The sequence below is a fragment of the Oryzias latipes genome, chromosome 17, assembly GCF_002234675.1.
Source record: "Oryzias latipes chromosome 17, ASM223467v1".
Classification (NCBI taxonomy): Eukaryota; Metazoa; Chordata; class Actinopteri; order Beloniformes; family Adrianichthyidae; genus Oryzias; species Oryzias latipes.
This window is the reverse complement of record NC_019875.2, coordinates 2,113,638-2,135,861: the sequence shown is the minus strand read 5'-3', so window position 1 is coordinate 2,135,861 and position 22,224 is coordinate 2,113,638. Positions and strand designations below refer to the sequence as shown.

Here is a 22,224-nt window from a genome sequence, read left to right as displayed (position 1 = left end):
TTGGCTTTGGCTAATACTGTTCTTTGCTGTTTGTGGCAGCTCTAAAACACGAAAATACACACAGTGGCACATAAACTGTAATAACCTTCCCTGAATTATGACCACCGTATTGGAGCGGTGTCGTGGAGTCCATTTTCCACCTGACTTTACTGCACAATACATCCCCTGAGCTGAAATTCAATCAGCGGCATAACAGTGAGGGGCCACGCGGTGAATGTGTTTTTGCCTGTGCAGGAAAACTTGTTTTCCATAAAGAAAAAGTTTCTGTGCAGAAACTGTAGACTGCTAAAAACCACAGCAGGAGGGCAGACATGTTTCATTAAAATATTTCAGGCGGTTTCTCCTCATATGGATGTGCTGTTACTCCATTACTGTGATCTTCTCCATGCCTGCTTACAGTCTATGGCGGTGTCTGTGCGTGTTTTTGTATGACGGTGCTGCGCTCATGCATTCTCATTAATCTGGTGACATTCAAACTATAAAATGAACATTTTCTGATCAAATTTGAGGTGTTACCAAACTTTCTTTAAATAGAAATGTACTTTGGCAGGTCACAAACTTTGGGAAAAGTGACCTAGTGCTGCTCCATTCTGATGCATCAACTTACTGACTAATAGATCTGTGTACGTTTTGTTTTCCTCGTATGAGCTGGAATCTGGCTTAAAACTGTACAGCTGGATAACTCCAATATTGCTGGCCATTTTTGTACTGCTCATGTTAGGTTAAGGATGTGAGAGGGTCTCAGCTGGCAGGGGGGCGTGGAAACACAAGCATGATGTTAAATGAGAGCAGTCTTACTCCGCGCCAGCAGTCCTGCCCAAAACTCAGAGGCAAATTTCTGATGAACTCCTGTGCTCGGCAGAAACTATGTCCTAGAAAACAACAGTTTGTTTCTTTTAAATCTTGGCTAGCAATGGCATTATCATAATAAATGAAAGACCACTGGGAACTCTGAAAATAGACCAAAAGATGATGGGAGTGGGTCTTCAAGTAAAAGCTGTGACAGCAGCTTGTTTGTACATAGGAAGTGACTCAAACTTAACTTCTTTTGGAGACAAAAGCTGTTAAACAAGTGTTCAAGGAATAGAATGAAAACATTTTTGCTCACTTGCATCTAATTGTCTTACTGCAATAAAACCTTTGCACCCTTTACTGTTTAACTGTTTAACAGCTCCAGTGTTGAAATTCTTTCGACTCCTTAACCCGTTGAAACATTTAAAGATATCAGGATTGGATCAAATAAACAGTTTGTACATTATACGGTAGAACATTTTCTTAAAAACTAAAGTAATAACAAAAAGTTGTTGCAAACATTTGTCAACAACACAGTTTCAATCAGCTTCAACTTTCATTTTAATGTTTAAAAATCATAACATGTTCTCCTGACCTGTCAATGATTCCACACATGTCAATCTGCAGGTTGCTGTAATTTCCCAGCTGCCTTTGTTGCACCTTAATGAGGTCTAAGTCTTGGTTGTCCACAGTCAGTGATCGCATGCACCCCTGGAAGGCGTTAAAAGGGTTCCTGCACTCCTGACTGGCAGCGTTTGCAGGACAACCTGGAGGGAAAAGAAATCAGTGAACAGTCGGTACCAAAACAGAACCAAAAGAAGTTCATGGGAAACAAATCAGGGCAATATGTAACATCTGAAATGTATATGTGCACATGGCATATGTAATATGAACAATATGATAAAAATACTCCAATTATTATAGCCAACTCCAATTTGATTTCAGTTTCAGGTTGTTTTTTTTTAATATGTGAACTTTACATTTTTTTTCATTTATATATATAATTCAGAGCAGAATGTATATGTATATATATAAATATATGTATACAGGATATGTACACACACACACACTCAGTTTCATGACTTCTCCGGTTCATCACAAAAACTCTAGTTCAAGATGCTTTCATGAGACTTTTGCGTCCGAATGGGGTGTTGCGAGGGACGAGGGGAGCGGTGATGAAAAGCACACTGGCCCGTCGGCTTCCTTGCCGGCTGCTAACCAATATTTCACAGCTATTTCCACTGGTTCCTGAATCGCTACCAACCAAAGTTTCTAACCCTGAATGGAGAAGTGGCATCAGCTGATTCAGAAGTAGCCGGAAAATATCCTGAAATGCTCAGGAAGATAATCGTGGAGAATAATTATCATCCAGAGAAGGTGTTTAATATGGATGAAACCAGCCTCTTCTAGAAGAAGATGCCCTCTCTTTACTGATGGAGGAGGAAGCACAGGCTCCTGGTTGTAAGGCACAGAGTGACACTCCTAATGTGTGTTATAAAGTATGCCACAGTATAGTCTATTGCTCTGAATTAAAAAAAAAACCTCTCTATGTTGAGCAATGTTCCAATGTTCTTGAATAAATGTTCCAGAAAGGTTTTTTGATGAGTAAGGACCATTGATGGACATTCTTTGGCTGGGGAGGGGGTGCTTATCTGTATTCGCTGGTGTCTCTGTTCCCTAACCCTATGAATATGGAGGCAATACTGTATGTGTAGATTTTGAGGTGCTATGGTCCTAATTTTGTGTCTGTTTATTTTAGGTTTTGTGCATTTTCCTGGTGCAGGCAGCGCATAACTGTACGTAGTGAAAAAGCAGCCATTTTATAGGCTAATGATATTCTGATCTTGTAGATCATATGTGTCAAACTCAAGGCCCGGGGGCCAAACGTGGCCCTCCATGTCATTTTATGTGGCCCGCGAGAGGATACAAGTTTTTCATTTCTTAAAATAAAAAATAAAAACTGGTGTGTATTTATTCATATTTAGGGGGAATCTGACTTGAAATATCGGATTAGGCAACTAAACATTAGGACTTAAACACTGTCCATATAACCTAACCTGACAGAGTCAAATTTAAAAGGATTTATGCTAAAGGAACAAGCAAACATGTTTTCTATGCAACTGTAAATCTCACATTAAAAAGTTATAATAAATAAATAATGAGTTATTTAACATTCAGGAGTAGTTACATTTATTTTCCTTACATTTAGTTACATGTATAAGTTATATCTGGCCCTTTGAGGACAGCCACTATACTGATGAGGCCCTCAGTGAAAATGAGTTTGACACCCCCGTTGTAGGGAGCTGGATCTGCTACTATCAGTGGAAACAAATCGTGTTTTTTTTTTATATCTGTCACAGACGCTAGAAAAGGTGCTGAACTCCACCCGGTGACGTGAGTTTCTGTATGGATGGAAAGAAACAGTCTGCATGCGTTACACATGCATGAACAGTTGACTGGTACACATCCTACCACCAAAGAAGATACTTCTTTCCACAACAAGAGGAAAGGATGAGATGGTCTGTGTGCTGCCTCCTTCTTCTCTGTCCACCACAACGCTCAGGCGGCCTTGTCTGGAGCTCAGCTCCACTGAATGCCACTGGCCATCGTTGAGAGCAGCACCTAGGAGCAACAAAAGCATTCATAAATATAATTTCATGTTTATGTGGCTGTCTATCCACTTGTGCTTCTCCTCAAAACCCAGCATGGCCATTAAAAAGAGATGAACAAATCAGATAGTCTGTCACACCTGAGTCAGCAACACTCAGATGCCATTTGGAAGCAACATTTAAATCATTTTTTTTCAGTGACAACAGCTTTTAGAGGAGTACTATAATGGGCCAAATTGATTGCAAAAACAGCAATAGCAGGCATGTTTCCTTCCTACAACCTCATGCACTATAAGCTGAGCATGCAGGATAGTGTCAGCCTGTTGTGTCTGTATTTTCTGAGCTGTTAGGGCATTGATCAATATCCCATTATCTTCTCCATTTCTTTTCCTCTGTGGCCATGCTTTGTGGTCATTCATTAGCTTCATCTGCAGCGGAGGAGTGGCAGACGATGTCTAAGTGAACATTTGAGGATCCCATCAAAGAAACAGAAAGAGTCTTCACGGCATCTGTAACTTTTTTAAATATTAAATTCTTGTTACATGCTTGTGGTTTATCAGTCTGTTTTTCTACCTTTTGTAAATAAGCTTAGAAGTTAGGCCTACAGGTGTAGCGAATACGCTAACTCTTTGGACTCAGCTAAACCTTTTGAACTGTGGAGATTTTTTACAACTTTTTAAGTAGGCCGGGAGTTGGCATGGTCACAGTGATGTATGCTTTAGAGGTTTCTGTCTGTTTTTTTATGTGTTGCAAACAATGTTGGGAGTCACAGGTATTGTGAATATGCTAGAAACAAATTCTAGAGTTAGTGTGACGCAGTTAATGAAGTCTGACTGAATGACCGACTTATCTTTGATTCTAGTGTCTTGCTTAATGCGCCTTTTTATCCTATAGAGTGCAAAATACAGTACTTGAGGAAGAAAAAAACAAACTGCTTTATTAGTAATGTGAATTATTAGTTCAGTCAGTTCAAAATTATTTCAAAAAGAGATACCAAATAGAACTGACCGTGACATCATCTTTATAAAAATCCCACATCTTTTACAGTGAAGTCTTTGTCTTGCTCCTGAGTTCAAACTGACCTGTAGTTATCACCTTGCCGGTTTTATGTATCTGTAGGTGGAGTTTAGCCTCGCTCAGGTACAACCAGACGCCTCCGCCTTGCTGAGGAAGGTTGAAGGTCAGCAGAAGCCCCACTTTGTTCCAGGTCCTGAACTGAAACCCTACAGACATTCCTTGAGGTGAGGATACTGTCCTTCCAGGTAGCTGGAGGAAGCTCTGGGAACCGAACAACGTCACGGCTACTGACACAGACTCTGCACAGGAAAAGGTCACATTGCCCTGAGTAAAAAAAAGAAAGCATGCAGGGAATAGGAAGAGGTATCAGTAGAGAAAAATGGCTGCTAGAGGTAAAACAACAGAAAGCATGAATATTAATCATCTGCAGGGGGTGTGTTGGAGGGACCACTTGTCACACTGATCTCATCAGAGTCCCCTAAAATGACAACATCAGCACTACCACAATGATAAAAGCCAAGTTTGGGGTTAGATTTGGAATAAAGCAAACTAAAAATATCACTGTGACCTCCCTTAGAGTTATAGAATATGAAGAGCAAGAAAGAAAGACAGGAAATAGGCTGCTGTATTCTGACTTTCTTACACTCTGTGGTCATGGACAGTTGTTATAACACTGGGTCCAACCCCCAAAGCTAAAGTACGAGTATGTATTATCATCCCAACCCTCACAAGAATATGCCTGATAGCTTTACAGAGCCCAGAAAATACAGAAGACATCTAAAAGCCCTTTGTGTGTAATTATCCATGGTGGACTGGACTGCAGTGTTCTAAGACAAAATAAGGCAGTAGCCTTAAAAGCAGTGACACAAAAATCCTACGTACTTTATTCCTTTGTATTAATATCTGCTCATAAGTAAAATAAAGCTGCCATCATGTTTTCCAGTGAACACAGCCATATCTTGGGGCACACCAAATTAATTTTCAAACAAAGAGTTCATATTATCTGTCCATTATGTAAGAAAAGGAATGTATAACTCTATAACCCTGCAGGAGGGCCTCTGGTCAACCCCCCAAATAAATAAAAGATACAAAAAAGTGAAATTATCATTCTTTTTTAGGTGCACTACAAAGCCTGAGGTGTTGCCAGGATGCCACGTCTGAATCTGAATCAGTGAAGTAAAAAGGACAAAACAAGCTGCCCCACATGGTGATTGCTCTCTGTTACATATGCACTGTGTTAAATAATTGGTTGGTATTACAAACAAGTCTGCAAAGATTTAAAAAAAGAATCTTCTGTTTGAGCTCATGAGCAAGCAGCAGTCTGCAGTTTCAGCTCGTTCTGTTAGATGAAAGCCTGAACACCTCGAGGCTGAACTTTACAAACACAAAATCACTGAGCTAATAAACATCACATCAAATCAAATACTTCAGCAAGAGTGGACATTTTCATTTCTTTTTAGAAATTTAAAAAGTCACATTTTTAGCAAATGTTTAATAGCTTGTCTTTACTTGACCCTAGTAAAACATTTTACATTGGTTAAATTTGGTTAAAACGAAAAAAAAATATGCTTTTGATGTTTCTTAGGTTGTATTTTCATTAATCATACCTTTCAGATATCTTCTTAAAATGGGTGTATTTGTTTACAAAAGTTGCTCAAAGCCGAAACTAAACACAAAACAGTAATTGCGTCTGTTCTGAAGAGCAGTACGGCCTAATGTGCAAAGCTTGTATGAATGAATAAATAAAAATCATGCTGTAACGACGTCTTGAGGTAAATTAGCTTGGAAAATCGGCTAAGCTTTGCAAAGACAAATACATTCACATCATAATTAGTTTTTGAAATGCGTTTGCATTGTAACAATGCGCTTTCTGTCATTACCCATCCATGTCATGGTCCACGGTTTCTGATGCTGTGTTTAATTAGGCTTTTGTAATTTTGTTAACTTTGGCTAACTCTTTGGCTTCACTTGACTTAATTATTGATGGCTCATTTCCAACGCAGTGGTTCTGCTACTTCAGTTCAGTTCACCTTTACAGAACTGTTTGTCTCCTCGGAGTTTCACACTTGGCTTTTGTTTATGCTCCTATTTTTTGCTTTTTACAGGATTTCCTTCTTTCCTCCATTTTTGTGTGTTTTTAAAAGCTTTATCCTTGTGATGGAAATATTATTGATTAATGAAATTTAAAAAGAAAGGGTTGTCCGGCATCCAGGTACTCTAAAGTCCTTGCTTTAAGCCGTAGTTACAATAGCCCTCACAGATGGATATTGGCTGTCAGAAGGCGGAAAATGAGCAAACCTTTACGAAGCTCGCATGTGGGCAGCAGGAAATATCAAGACTGTAGACCACTCTGTGAACCCGTAAAGCAGAAATGTTTGTGCACGTTTTTCTACACGCATGTGCTCTAGGCCAGTGGTCCCCAACCTTTTAAACGCCACGGACCGTCACACTATAACGTCACACAAAGTTTTCAAGGACTGGTCTTTAGTTTGTAGATGGATGATTATTATCGCTACGCTACGATGAAGGAGGAATGCAGTCGTGACAAGACGAACCCTGAGCTTTTAATATGACATGCATAATATTGTACATCGCACAGGTCTGATCATCCTCTCCCCTTCCCACATTCATGGTGCAAAAAAAGAGGTACTGTTTATTAAATGTAACTTTCTTTATTTTGGAAGTCAAAGCCTCCTCTTCTGTCTCCTGGCTGGACCTTTTCCCTTTGGCAAAGAAACTTTCCAAAGACGTTTGTTTTTTACTCATTTTGCTAGCTCCTGCGTTTTATTTTAGCGGTAACCTATCACGTGACCGAGAAGAGCGCCTTGGCCTGCGTTAAGAGTGACATAGACGGATGGAACAGAGAATCTGGTAATTTTCCCAAATAAAACATCTTTCCTATTTCATTCCGAAATAAATAAAAAAGAAGCACTGTAAGTTATTTATTCTTTCTCTGTGGCCTGGTACCAAATGATCCACGGACCGGTACCGGTCCACGGCCCGGGGGTTGGGGACTGCTGCTCTAGGTGACAGGTTGTAGTGACCACTTGAAAAACATGTGGGGGTAGGTAGGTGTGAAGTTGCTAAGACGCTGGCATGTTGCACAAAGCCTGTTAGTGCTGTACATGTGATAAGCGTGCATACAGGCTGACTTTTAGAAATGAGGAAAGTAATCAGAGTGTAGTTTGCGTGGACATTTTACTGGGTGTCTTACAGCCACTTACTTATCACCTGCACACCCCGTGAGTGTGCCATTTGCACGCAGTCAATGCACCAGTAAAAGCACCTCTTTAACATCTAGAGTGGCCACCACACGACACGTCATCAATGCTTGTAACTTATATTATCCTTACAAACTCTTCACGATACACTTACAACACCCACGACAATCCTTCCTTCCATTTTCTTGACCTCCCTTCAGGTATGCCTCAAAGGAACTGTAAGACAACCCTGCGCTCCCCTTAAGATGCAGCTGCTCCTCTCTATGAGCCTCCATAGACCCGGACAACCCAAAAACCTACAGCATCCGTACGGGTCAACCCCTGTATGGTTGCATGTGACAAAGGATTCAGTCACCAATACACCGCAAGGCACAGACTATGCTACACAACAGGAAAATAAATGTCCTTTTTTACTTAAGAATTGCAAATTACATTTAAACTAACAAAAAAGGAGTTTCCACTCTTGGTCCCCAAATGTCATTTTCCACCTATCCCTGCTCTTGTCGTTCCTGGCTTTGAATGAATAAATATACCTGATACAGTTTAATATCAGCAGGTGGGACAGAGATCTAAAATATTTAAAGGGTGGTAATTTACTTTGTTTAGCACCTTACTGTGTTGTTTGCTTTACAGCTCAGATTAATCTTCTGGGACTCTTTTGGAATATAAATTGGGGTTTTTTTCTGCAGTTTTTGAACTTGGATTTTAAAAAGCTCCACAAAAACATAAAAATGGAAACTCTCAAGGGTTAGAGGCTAAGTAAAGGAAGTCACCCTGTGGACAGCATGAAGAGAATATTCTAAAGTAAACTGCTGATAATAAAATGTGGAATAGAAGAAATAAAATGTAGATAGTGGTTTATGTCTTCAATGCACCCATTTATCAAACAAGTATCAGTAAAATCCAGTTCACCACACGGATCCCATGACACAACCTCAAAGCAAGTACTGGTTTAGTACTTTGCCATGGGTATACTTGTTGGTATAGTATGCCGTACTCATCGGTAGTGGCTGGATGTCTCAGTTGGTTGAGTGCAGGACTGGCACATAGGAAACCAGGGTTCAATTCCCATGGGGGCACAATGAGCTTCATCCAATGTGGGTCTTTGGGCAGTGAGGATCCGTTGCGCTATAGGGCTCCCAGGTTTGGGTCTACCTTTGCAGGTGGGTATAACAACTATGGGTACTTTAAACTTGTTGGTGTCTATGCAGATTTTGGTGGAAAAAACAAAGTGCAAGAGGTTTAATCCACTTACCCAAACAGTAACTCTGTGATCCTTTTTCTTTGCTAATTCTATGAGGTTGAGATTGTTGTATAACAGGTTTTCAAGGCAGCCGTGGAAGTTCTTCGTGGAGATAGCAGGTCTCTGGGAAGTTGGATCGTCAACTGATCCCACCCTCAGCTGCATGAAAAGATTTTACACAAGAGAAGAGAGTTATTTTACTTAGAGACGTCTCTTTTTTATGCAGCTCTGGTAATTGTTGATCTGAACGCTTTTGTTCACGTCAACAAACCTGTTCAGTGTGGGTAAACTCAGCAGGGATTTGAACTCTTTCTGTGAGTTTGTCCACAGTGAGGTTAAGGTGAGAGCTGTGTCGCTCCACTTTCACATAGTGCCACAGTTGATCATCCAGCAGACCGCCGAGGGAAATTAGATGCTTGGCCTGAGAGGACAAAGTCCTGCCTGAAAAGGGATGGAAAAAAGTGTGGTAATTTGACCAGGAGTCTAATAAAAGTTTCTTAGCTACTTTGAATATTTTAATTAGATCAACATCCTGCTGGGAGGATCACCGCGAGGTCACCGCCGCTCATCTCTTTAGAGAAAACTGCATGCATCTGCATCCCATTATTGGAGAACCGATGTCAAATATGTTGATAATGTTTAATCCGAAAAAGTGTGGGGGGGGGAAAAATCGGCATACATCATTAATGATAGATGAGCACAGCGGGCAAAAATGAATGGAAAAAATTCTCCATTCCCCAAAGAACTGGGAGAGGAACATGTGTTTCTGCTGAGAGGAGGTGGAGTAGAAAGAGCTGAATACAATAAGCCATTAAAAATGTATTAGATATTTGTGGGGGGAAAACAACTTTAGAAGCAAAAACAGAAAGTTTTGAAGAATGCAGACAAAGATGTCTTTGATATTTTTTAGGGTATGCATCTGCAGATTGACAGAAAAAAACACTTTTCCAAAAATAAACTTTGAATATGGTCTGAAAAACCACATAAAAAAGCAGCAAATCAGTGACAAAAAATACGTGTCAGCATAGAAATTCTTTTTTAAGTCCTTATTAAGACACACTTGTGCTGTAAATAGCAGCTGGATGGCTCAGTTGACTGCATGTAGGACTGACGCATGTGAACAAGGGTTCAATTCCTAGGGGGTGTGATAAGTCTTGAACAATGTGGATCCTTAGGAGAGACCTTTCACGCTACTGCCTAACTCCAGGTCTCCAACCTGGATAACATACAGGGTTGTGTCAGGGGGGGGCATCCGGCCAAAATTCTCACACACACACACGCCAACCTATGACCACCAGGAGGGGTTCAGTGTCCTCCCCAGGGACACTTCAACAATTGGGCTAGCAAGGCGGGAACCAAACCTGCAATCTTCCGATTTGACATAACTGCTCTACCTCTGCACCACGGATGAACTCTAACAAAAAACAACCAAACACAAAACAGACAAGTGATGTAAGTAAAGGATTTCTGCACAATATTTACAAAAAATATTCCCAATAATAGACTGATAAGAGTGAACAGTTTCTACAGACTTTCCTAATTTAGGGGATTTTCGTATATTTCAAAGCAGTTTCAGCTTTCTTGACATCAGCATTGACTTAAATAGATGTAGTTGTACAACTGATTTGGAAGCATGATCAAAAAATGAGTGAAGAGAAAGGAATGGAGGAATAGTCCCCTGAGAGATTAAGTTGATTAAGATGGATTGTGGACAAAATTCTTCCGCAGCCAGATGGTCTTCCTGGTGAGCCAAACGGACATAATTCTGCATGGAAACTTGACAACCTTTAGCTTAACCCCACATACACACATATGCACACAAACACAACGTTGGCAGGTAACGGCCACATGCTGCAGCTAATTGATTGTCATTCATCATAGCTTTAACTAGACAGGCCACAGTCTGAACACCAGGATTTAAGCTATCCAGGGTTTTAAAAATGAAATGTTGAGATTGGCTGCTGGTTTCCTCATTTGAAATACTATGCTGTTTCGCAATGTCTTAATCTTTTCATAAACATTATGATTATTGTACCTTTTCTGAAGAGCAGCAGAAGCTTTCCTTTGTCTAATTCCAGACTGAGAACATGTCCTTCCTGCTCCTCCACCTGTAGCACCATCCCAGAATTGGTCAGGGTTTTAAACTTCAGAGTGAGGACATCCCTGGATGTCTCCCTCGACCCAGGATTTGGTCTGTACACCAAAGCACTGCTGCTGCCATCAAAACTCATCACATCGGAGGCTGGAAAACAGGCAAGAGAGACAGCTGTCGGAACTGCAAGGTCAAAAATCTGTTGACACATTATTGGAGTTGTCGGAAAAAAGAAAACTTAATTACTAAAAATAGCAAAACAAGACAAAAGGGTAAATCCCAAATCTGAGTGTGAAAGGGAAACATTTTTGAGTGAAATAAAGGAAGGCCATGAGTTAAGTAAGGAGGAATGGGCTCACTGTAGGGACATCCGTAGGTTTCCAGTCTGAGTCCGATGCGTCCACTAGGATTCCAGTCCAGTGGAACAAGGCGTAGGAAACGAGCGATCACAGGCTGCTGCAGCTGATGCTGAACCACACTGTCTGCATTACTGTTTCCTGGGAAAGACTGAAATCACAGTATGACCATTCAGACTGCATTGCTTTAGTTTAAACATGTCAATGTAAAAATACAAGAAGATGTTTTACCGCTTGTACATCAGGCTATATGACAAAAACAAGCTCTACTGAGCCTTCAGCCAACAGTGGCTGGGATAGGCTCCAGCATCCAAAACTGGATTAAGCGGGTTCAGAAAATAGATTGATGCTTAGTTGATTGCTTTCTTTCTCGTAATAATTCTTATAGTAGTGGAAATATTGCTTATTTATTTTCATTTGTGAAAAATGTAAGAGAAAGCTGCGCTGTGGCATAAGCCGTCCTCCGCTCAAATCAGTTAAATTGGGGATGATTATTCTGGTAAAAGTCTGTGCTAAATCGAAAAAATAGTAAGAGAAAATAAACTGTGTGGCATTGGCCGAGGCAGAGATTTTACAAATTTTTCTTTGGTTCATCCACTGTTGCTGTACATGCTTTGTGACAGTATATGATCGATATGTAGACACACTATCCACAGGAACATAACGCACATTGATATCCTAAAGATTCAAGCTAAAACCTGCATGGTCTTTTTTATCTTAATTTATGAGATTTCCTTGAGATTTTAAATTTGACCTGGCATTAGATTACATCATGCTTTGCGTTCAGGTTATGTGTATCGTTAGGTTTTCTATTTTCCTCACAGAGTCACACGTTTCCTTTTTCAGCTATCACAAACAGAAGTTTCTCTTTCTATGAAATATTATTTTTCCATATATCTAGGACCATGGTAGGAAGGTTACTCACTGCCAGATTCTCTAGTCCCCCCCCCCTTATTTAGGTCATGTTTTTTTTATGTTAATTTTGTATTAAAAAATACAGTTGTTATTGTTTTAAATAGATATTTTTTTGGTGCTTTAAAGAGCAACACAAGAAACTGAGGTCACCATTCAACAACATTTAAAAGTGAAACCAAAATAGTTTGACAGAATTTAACATGTAGACAGAACTGATTTATCTTAAGCACAACCTTTTTTTTCTTCAAAATTTGACTCAAACCAGAAAGGACTTTCAGGTTTTCTTTGCATTTTCTTAAAACACCACTACATCATGTCTTAAGGGAGCAGTTTCCCATAAACTTCCATATTAAAGAGTCTGATTTTACTCCAAAAGTAAACACATACAGGTACACTGGTTTCTGCAGTACTAGAGTACTTCCTAAAAGCATACACGAACATGGAGCTGTGTGGACTGACTTCAGGTTAATGCAGAGGAAAATCAGATATTTGGTTTTACCTCAATTGGAAATCGGCATTGTTGCTCCTAAAGGAGCAATAAACAGTGCTTTATTCAAAAGGTAGTGATGTCTACTACCAGCATCTCAGTCTGGTTATGTGTATGCCTGATCTAGACACCATTAAAAAGGTGCTTAAAGATGTAAATATAATTTAGCCAAGAAATGGAATTAAATCATTTCTTTTAAAGGTTTTGGTTGCATGTGTGTACATTTGTCTTCTCTCTTTTGCATTTGTAAAATAGTAGTTGGCAGCACTGATGGACTGATTATCCTTTGATACCAATTCTAAGTATCCAAGGATATTGGTTTGTCAATATCAGTGGGGCAGGAAAAACAGAATTCTTGATTTGTGTGATGCTCTACAGCAGCAAGCCTCACATATACTAAATCATTTAGTATTGCTCAATATAATTTAAAAATGTCTGAACTGATACGCTGTGTTGATATAACATTTTGTTTCCTTTGAGCTTGTTTGTCTGTGAATGGGGGTATCTGTATTTCTTTGTATATTGGTTTAAAAGAAAAGCCTTTGAAAAAACAAAACACTTTGAAAAATAAAAGCAACATTTTAGAGATTAATTGTAATGTAAATTTAAAAAAAGGATGAGAAAAACAACTGAAGACCTTCAGGAAACCTTTGACCTCTGTCATTAACAACCAAGGTTACATTGCAAATTATTGAATTGAACTTTAGTTTTTGATCAAATTCTTATTTTCTACACCATTAAACAAATAAATTCTTTAAAAATAAAGCAATGTGATTTCCTGGATTTTGTTCTTTACATTCTGTCGCTCAAAGTTGAAGTGAACATAACAGATCCAATTTTTTCCCCACTGTAGTTCCTAAAACAACCAAAAAGAAAAGATAAAATGGCAGTGGCTCAGGCGGTAGAGCGGGTCGTCCAATGATCGAAGCATCGGCGGTTTAAACCCCGCTCCCCCAGCCAGCTGTTGTTGTGTTTTGTCCTTGGGCGAGACACTTTACCCTCCTAGTGCGGCTCCACTGGTGTGTGAATCTGTATGAGTGTCCCAGAGCCACGCCTCTGTTAAGTCTGTCCCAGGACAGCTGTGGCTACATCAGCAGCTTACCATCACCAATGAGGAGTGAATGAAAAATGGACACATTGTAAGCGCTTTGAGCACCAAGAAAAGGTGCAGACAAATCCAATCCATTATTATTATTAAAACTAGTGTTAAAAACATGGGTTTTTTCATGAATCTGTAATGAATTCAGGGTATTGCTGTCAGTAAAAATGTTGTGAAATGATTCAATGTCCAATACACTCAGTGCATATTTAATATTTTTTTTTATAGAGACTTTTGAAATCTGCAAAAGATGAAGCAAAGACTTCCTTCAGGCAACGTACATTCACCCTCACATTTTTTCTGTCTGTTTTCCTGTTAGGTTGGACAAATGCACAAAGAATAAAAGCTTTAAATCTTAATCTAGCATTATAATTTAGCATAGCTCCTGCACTGTGAGATCTCAACCCCCGTGGAAATCAGCAGCAGCTTCAAGAGTTTAGCCAACAGGTCGCACTGTCAGCAGAGCTCCTTCATCACCTTATTTATTATGAATGAAGAGTCAAAGGGATCTGATGGAAATGATTTTCTGTCCAGGAAGGGCCTGTCCCTGTTGTGCAGTTCGCTTAGACACCTGTTTCATTGTAAATATGTCTGCAGCAATACCCTAGCTTATTTACCTTAATTCAAATTCAGTTATCTCCGGTCTTGGCTCTTGTAAACCTTGTGGTTGAAAATCAAATTTATCTGGTTTTGGCAGTAAACACACTATTTTTCTTGCTCAGTTGTGATGGTTTTGATGTATTTCTTACACAAACAAATGAAAAAAAGGACTCACCCCCAGACTGTCCTCCTGCCTGTACTGTTTCCAGTTGTGTCCCGTATCACTGAACATTAGCAAATAAGATGTCAGCCAATCAGAGCTGCCATAGCGGCCCTGGGTGGCAATGGCAGTGATCCTGGTTCGCTTGCCCAGGTCAATCTCCAGCCACTGATGCCTGTCAGAGATGAGAGGAGACCAGCCTCCAGCTCCTGCAACAAAGAAAATTTCATATTCACGACTGTAGAAAGGAGAATGATCTGGCAAAAAGCTAGAGTGAAATGAAACAGAATGTAATTGCCCTGTCATTGCCCACGTGGGCATTGAAGTCCCCCAGGAGGACAATGGAGTCCCTCGATGGGGCACCTTCCAGTATCCCTTCGAGAGACACCAAGAAGGCCGGGTACTCCAAACTACTTTTCGGGCGGTGGGAAGAGCCCGATCATCAGTCGCTCGCCCTACGACCCCCAACCCCAAGCCTGGCTCCAGAGTGGGCCCCGGTGACGCCAATCCGGGCGACGTAATTGGGTCCTTGATTTTTCAGAGGCTTCTGAACCGCTCTTTGTCTGACTTGTCACCCAGAGCCTGTCTGCCATGGGAGACCCTACCAAGGGCTTAAGCTTCAGACAGCTTAGCTCCTGAGATCACTCGAGCTCTCAAACTCCCCCACCACGTTAAGGTGGCGGTTCACGGGGGAGCCTGGCAGATATTGTATTATTTAAAACATCATCCATCTATTTGAATTTATAATTGTCTATCACCAAATTATCTGTGTCTGAACTCAGGAGAACACTGAATTGACCTTTTGCAGGAGCAAAGAGAGTTCCAGGAATAAAACAGTTAATGGACAGATTCGGACATTAAAAAAGAAACAAAATTTTTTTATAGTCACTTCTGACTATATAAGACCTATATAGACCTATATGAAAAGCACATCAAATCAGTGTGCTTACTATCATTTTTACTATATTACCAAAAGTATTCGCTCACCCATCCACAGGTTCAAGTACTCAGGCATGCAGACTGTTTGACAAACATTTGTGAAAGAATGGGACGCTCTAAGATCAGTGAATTTCAGCATGGAACTGTCATAGCCACCTGTGCAACAAATCCAGTGGTGAATTTTTTTTTGCTTCTAAATATTTTACAGTAAACTATCAGCTCTATCATAACAAAATTGAAGAGTTTGGGAATAACAGCAGCCACCAAGTGGCTGAGTTGTGATAGAGCAACTTCAGGATGAATTAGAGCAGAGACTGGAAACCAGGCCTTCTCCACTAACATCAGTGTGTGACCTCACCAATGCGCTTTTGGAAGAACGGTCAAAAGCTCCTAGAAACACACCCCTCAACCGTTTAGACAGCCTACCCAGAAGAGGTGAAGCCATAACAGCAGCAACAGGTGGACCGACATTATATTGAACTTTATGGGTTAGGAATGGGATTGCACCTCAGTTAATATGTGAGATGAGGCAGGTGAGCAAATATCTATGGTAATATAGTGCATAAAAAGTGCATTATGAATTTCATTAAAATGTGATCATTGATGAAATGATTCACTCCCTAGACTTTTTTAACACGGGCAAAAATGAATACATCTTTTGGGCTTCCTAGGGAAAAATATTGAAAAAACAACTTAAGTAGTTCATTTGACAATTAGAGAACAACTGAATACCCCATGTTTAGTTTACCTTTGAAATCTTTGTTATTATAAATGTTTTCCTTACTTCTTTATTCATTCTGATGCTTAAACTTTGGTTACCATGACTGTGACCCACTTTAAACAGGCATCAGCACTGAGGAAATCTGTGTGACTGGATTTCAAAGACCAGCTTTGATACCACAAATTTAACACACATTAGATGTCACGTTGACAAAACACTGCGTAGCACAGAGAAATTGAATATGGCTTTCCTTAAATCTTCTAATTTAGGCATGTCCAAAGTTCAGCCCACGGGCCGCATTTGATTGAATCTAAACTCACCTAAAATCAGACAAAAATAAACTCAAAAACACATTAAACTCATTTAACCTATTTATCTCTTTTATATGCTTGTTCTATGTTTGCAATAAATATGAAATGCTCACTTCAAAAGAAGACTTTTTGTTGCTGTGTCAAAATTGATAAATCAGATTACACTTCATGATCAATTTTCAGCAGGTTTAGAAATTAGTGAGGCATTTCTCTTCCAATAAGGATGGTGGTGGGACTCTTAAAAATGTACGTCTAAACTTGTAAATTTAAATAAAACTCAATATTAATAATATCATCAAGTTTAAAGTTGATCCGTCTAAATACTTAAACTTATTTCTAGCAAATTAGCGGGACATAATTTATTTCTTTTTCTTCAACAGTCATATTATGGTTCTACTTATTTACAGATGGCATGCAAGGTTTCAGAACCCCCTTATAAAGAGCTAGATCCATGCCCACCACATTAACATGACAACAAAGGCTGTATGGCTTCTCTTCTGATTATTCTCCAGATCAGTTGATAACAGTGATGAATAATTTAGTAATCTCACAACTGCCAAGACAACTACAGGAGAGGAAGTAGACGTTAAATACTTCTGGGTTTGTGGCAAAAATGTTTTCTTGGTTTCCTGGTTCATGTTCTTTGACTGCTTTGCTACATTTACACCAGGCCTGTGTTGCACGTTCAAGAACGTGCTATACGTGGTGTCATGTACGTGCATTCAGCTGGTGTTGTTCACACAGGACCAGCTCTGGACAAGCAGGGAGGGGGTTCTTGTTTTACTACTGTTTACCAGCGCATGTCCGCCACCTACAGTGGGAAGAGGTTTGGTGTGAAAAGTTGAAGTGGTACAAATCTCACAAATCTTGCTCCAGGGTTTTTCTTTTAAAGTTTTATTCTCATATATGAAAGATTTAGTGTCATAGAATTTCCTCTGGGCACAAACCAAAGTTATTAAGTTTTCCTTCCTGATCTATTTTACTGCTATTGGCACTTCTATGTATTGGAAAGGACGCTATTAACACTTCACTACTAAATCCAAGTCCCTGATTGGTCAAAGTCCAGCTGTTTTACGTTAAAGCAGTCAAAGGTTCAGCTGGTTGAACTTTCAGTGTATGTTCAGTGCAAATGCTTTGAGGAAACAACCCTCTGCTACTTGGCACACGCCTGGAAGCCTCAATACAAAGATCACATCCCTAGTTTTCGGATCCTACACTGCCGGTTCCTGACACAAAATGGAATTTTTAAAGTAAATCTTAAGCAAGACCACATAGCAAGAGAACGTGTACAAAAATTTGACATAAAGCTAATTTTAGTCCAATAAGTCCCAGAAACCGAACTCTGAAGAATTGGTAGTAGTTTTTTGTGGCTAATTGTGATAATATGAAGAAGATTCTTTTTGGAGCTTAATTTTTCCCTGTGGACGCTAGTATTAGCTTGTCTGAAACTGAGCAATTTGGGCTCTCTGAGAAGACACTGACGTCCTCCTGATGAATTCACAATATGAAATCCACGCTCTAGCCTTTTCTCCTCAGCTTTCTTGAACTTAGTAATAGCATTGGTGGTACTTTTTGCTTTTTTACAAAGTTACTTAAGTAAATGTAACTCAGTAAATGTAACTTGTAATAACCTACTGAAAATAACCTTGTCGACCTGGAGGCAATGCATGTTTTAAAGAGCCAAAGGCCAGAGCTAATAAGCTCTTGACTTCTAGATGTCCTGTAAAAGCAAAGCAGCATAAAAGCAGATCAATCTGACCCTTACTCATGACAATTAGACTGAGAAGGAAAAAAAAGATCAGAGGCAGCCTGTCTAAGAGGCGTTGCAAAGATTTCCTGTGTCCAATCTGTCAAATATAATTGAAACAGAGGTGAACTGATGGCTGACGGGCTGAACTTTTTCTGTCACGGCTGTCCTTTTAAATCAAATAAAGCTCCATGGTATCTGGCTCCAATGGGATGACATGTTAGCAGATATTTTTCCAGACTGCTTGGATTCATTTGGACATTTTCTAATCTCCTTTTGTCATAGAGTGTCAAGAGATAGTTGCTGTATGATTTCTACATTTGTTTTTTTGTTTGAAAGTTTAAAATTCAACAGTTAAAACACCTAGACCAGCGTAAATGGTATGGAAACTCACATGCATGAAGGAGTATGTGCACTTCAATAAAAATTCTACTTAAGTCTTTAAGTTAAAGACACTTTAATTTAAAGCCAAAATGATTGGTAACAGACATTTAGAAGTATCACTAAAAATAAAACACAAATATCAGGGGAAGCAGCCCCTGAGTGGTTGGCTTTTACCAGTGCAACAGCCAGAAAACAGGGTTTACAGCAAATGCTGCATGTCCTTTGTGCACAGTAGCTCTGTCAATAGAAAAGTGAGTGAAATTTAACCCAAACACGTAAAATGTTGCAGATCCTCCAAAAACCACTTGAGGATATCTTTTTGATTGTCAGGTGGGCAGACTCAACCTTCTCAACTCAACTCACTTTACTTTATCCTTCTAACCGATCTGTTTTCATACCATTGCTGTGCTGGATGTAGCACAGTATTATTACCTTTTTCTTTGCCTTCGGGTGAGATCTGAGATGATTGATCCAGTGAATATATTGTAAAACAGCAACTTTTAGTGTCCAAATGAATGAAATAAGTGATTTTTTATGTTCAGTTTAGGAGAATGGTAGGAACAGCAGTTACATAAAAATACCAATCACATTGGCTTTCATATATATATATATATATATATATATATATATATATATATATATATATATATATATATATATATATATATATATATATATATATATATATATATTATAGGTTTTAGTTTCTATTTTCAAAGGAAAATTAAAGCATTGCTGTACAAAATACAACTTTGAATGATAAAACTGAAATACATGCTGGACAGAAACAAAAAAAACAAAAAAAGCATGTTGCACAGCACAAAAGTTTGCAAAAAAGACACTGTTTCCTGTCCGAAGAATATAAAAAATGGCATGTTGTGTTTCAATAAATAAACCTAGCACTTACAGTGCAAGAATGCACAATTCAATATGTTTTACTGTATGTTTTAGCGACTTAACATTTACTAAATGAAAAAACCCTAAGACCATGGCTGCAAAGAAGTAAATGTCATTAACTGGAATTATACTAATTGCTCACTTTGTCAATTTTTCTTGATTGATACCAAATTACCTGAAAGAAAATTATGTTATAGGAAGGTTTGTGAACCTTTATAATCAAGTTAACATTTTCTTAATTGTGTGATTATGCTTAGCCAATATAAGTTGTTGTTTTAAATTATTTTGTATATAGGGAAAAACAAAACCTAATTAAAAACTGCAATGAGGACTCTTTAAATTTAGTATATCCATTATCCAAATTGCATATGAGGAGTGTGACATCTGAAACTAACTCTGTCTTTATTTTCTCAGTAAAGCAGAACAATCTGAGTAACAAGTGAAGAGGAAACCCAGTCAGCCCTCCTGCTTCACTGTTGAGGTGAAATCAAGCTTAACTTGAAGCCAATGGGCCAATCAGCTTCGCTATAGGAAGTAGATGCATCAATAAGTAAATAAACGAGTATTAAATCATTAATAATGCACTGATATTCCATCTAACAGAAGCAGAGGAGACAGATGGAAGCATGAATGAAATGAAGAGTCAAGCAGAAAGGAAAGAGCCAGACAAGCTTTGGAGGCAGCGAGCCAAGCGCCGTGATGTGGGTCGAAAAGTGAACTGGCAACCCTGCAGACAGACGAGTACCGGTAGCTGAAATGGAAAGTCATGCCCAGAGTGAGAGCTCAACATTTGCATGAGAATGGCGAGTCTGGATGGTAATTTCAGCAGCCTGATAACCTGCCAGTTGGACTGACAGACTAATGGGCTCCGTGCAGCAGACGGCTGGCCAGCGTGGGATGACTGCTGCAGGCATGACATTTCCGCTCAAGCTATAAGTGTAACTGGAACTTTGAACACCCAACATCCACACAGACATGAATCAATACTTGATTAGTCAGGCATCTGACCAACTTCTGTAGCTGGTTTTAAATTAAACAGTGTTTATCAATCAAATTAGTTTAGCGGGTGATTACAGGGAAATAATGAAACGTCCTAAAGGTTATTGCAGCAGAATTAATGAAGTAATAACTGATAACTGTCATTTTTTGTCTCTGAAATAAGAAATTCAGATGCTATTAGCATTTGCCACTCTCACTTAATTAGTTCTTACTGATGGAAAAGTGACTACAAACGAAAACGAATGCAAGGGAGCTAGTCATTTAAAAGTCTATTATCTGTAAAGAATACAGGTGGTGAGAGAAACAAAGAAAAACTGGGAGCATGTTAAAATGTTTTTTATGGTGAAAAGAACAAGTTAGATGGTAGAATGAGGAGAATTCTCCACAGTTTTGAGGGCTTCATCTTGTCAGCAGGAACCACATTCATCTCCGGTTAGATTATGTGCACAGTCTACTATATTTTTTCTGGGCCAAGATGTAAAAGCAGTTGTGAAGCAAACAGCACCCACTGCATTTGAATCTTCATGCTTTCTTTGTGCCTTCATGTATTTATTTTGACTAAGATAAGCTGCAGTACAGACATCAAAGAAAACATTTGTAGTTCTTTGAGTGAAAGCTCCTTCTACTTGACACGCTGTCATCCCTTGAGTAAAAGTGCTGAAGGATGATGTTTGGTTAGGTCAAAGATTCCTGCTGCTGTTGGATCAGGACAACGCATGCAGGGAGCTTTGCATCTTTGACTTTTGGAGCCATATCTTCGGGATCTGTGGTCAAAATATCTTGGTGCCATTTTCTAGGGTAATGTTCTTTTCTAAGACAAAGCCTGGTGCCTGGTCCAACTCATTGTGTTGGGAAAACTTTCCCCTGCTTCTTAAATGTCTAAACAAATCTTTTTTTAAAAGACCTGTGAGCACATGATGGTCAAATTCTGTACAGATTTCTATGAATGAACCGAAGGGCCAGTGTTAGTCCCACAGCTGTGTTTCCACCTATACAATAGGAGCTGATATGGTTGTGAGAATTATGTAACAGTAAAGATAAAACTCCCATCCTGCTTTGAATGTGTGCCTGTGAAGATTGGTCCTTTTTTAACTTTTTGGGTTTTTTTCAGATTATACCATATTCTACGCTCTCTGTTATGGTAATGCTTTCTTTTCAGCTCTTCTGCATCTATCATGTTCACGCCAGGCTTCAGCTTCCAATCAACTCAGCTGTTGTATGCAAATTAGTTACTCCTAATGTTATTTAAAGCTTCATTTTTTTGCGTTTCGATTGACTTTGAAATTGCGCAAATTGGGCTTGGAGGAAGTGGCTTTGGAGGAGGTGCAATGTAAACACTTTTTACGAATGACGATGACAGTGCTCTTCTTGGTTGGAACTGGCTGCCTTAGGCACTGCACAGAGGGCGCTACCCACTAAGTGGAGCGTGTCATGCAGAATTGTTGGATCCACAGCTCCTCTGTAAAATCACCAACCACAATTTCCCAAAATGCCTTCTTTCATAGCCACTCACACATGTAAGGAGCTCGCCACTCCATGGCCTGAATCAAGACGTCGATGTCTTCTTTGACAGATGATGAAGAGCGCTATAGTGCCGTGGCAGAAATTTGAATGTATCTGCTGTAAATTGAAGTA

General features: G+C 39.3%; 1 protein-coding gene across 2 annotated transcripts in view; it reads right to left on the bottom strand.

The window, feature by feature from the left end:
• Positions 1 to 9: 9 nt before the first annotated feature.
• Positions 10 to 22,224, bottom strand: part of LOC105356097 (contactin-associated protein-like 4) — an 84,091-nt gene continuing 61,876 nt past the window's right edge. For both annotated transcript variants that reach the window (XM_011485978.3, XM_023965351.1), the window contains exons 3-10: positions 14,607 to 14,800; positions 11,334 to 11,481; positions 10,918 to 11,124; positions 9,154 to 9,323; positions 8,895 to 9,041; positions 4,484 to 4,742; positions 3,265 to 3,414; positions 10 to 1,559 (exon numbers count right to left, since the gene is read on the bottom strand). In XM_011485978.3, the coding sequence (XP_011484280.2) occupies positions 1,354 to 1,559; positions 3,265 to 3,414; positions 4,484 to 4,742; positions 8,895 to 9,041; positions 9,154 to 9,323; positions 10,918 to 11,124; positions 11,334 to 11,481; positions 14,607 to 14,800 (1,481 nt within the window). In that variant the 3' untranslated portion in view covers positions 10 to 1,353. The remainder of the gene's footprint in view (positions 1,560 to 3,264; positions 3,415 to 4,483; positions 4,743 to 8,894; positions 9,042 to 9,153; positions 9,324 to 10,917; positions 11,125 to 11,333; positions 11,482 to 14,606; positions 14,801 to 22,224) is intronic.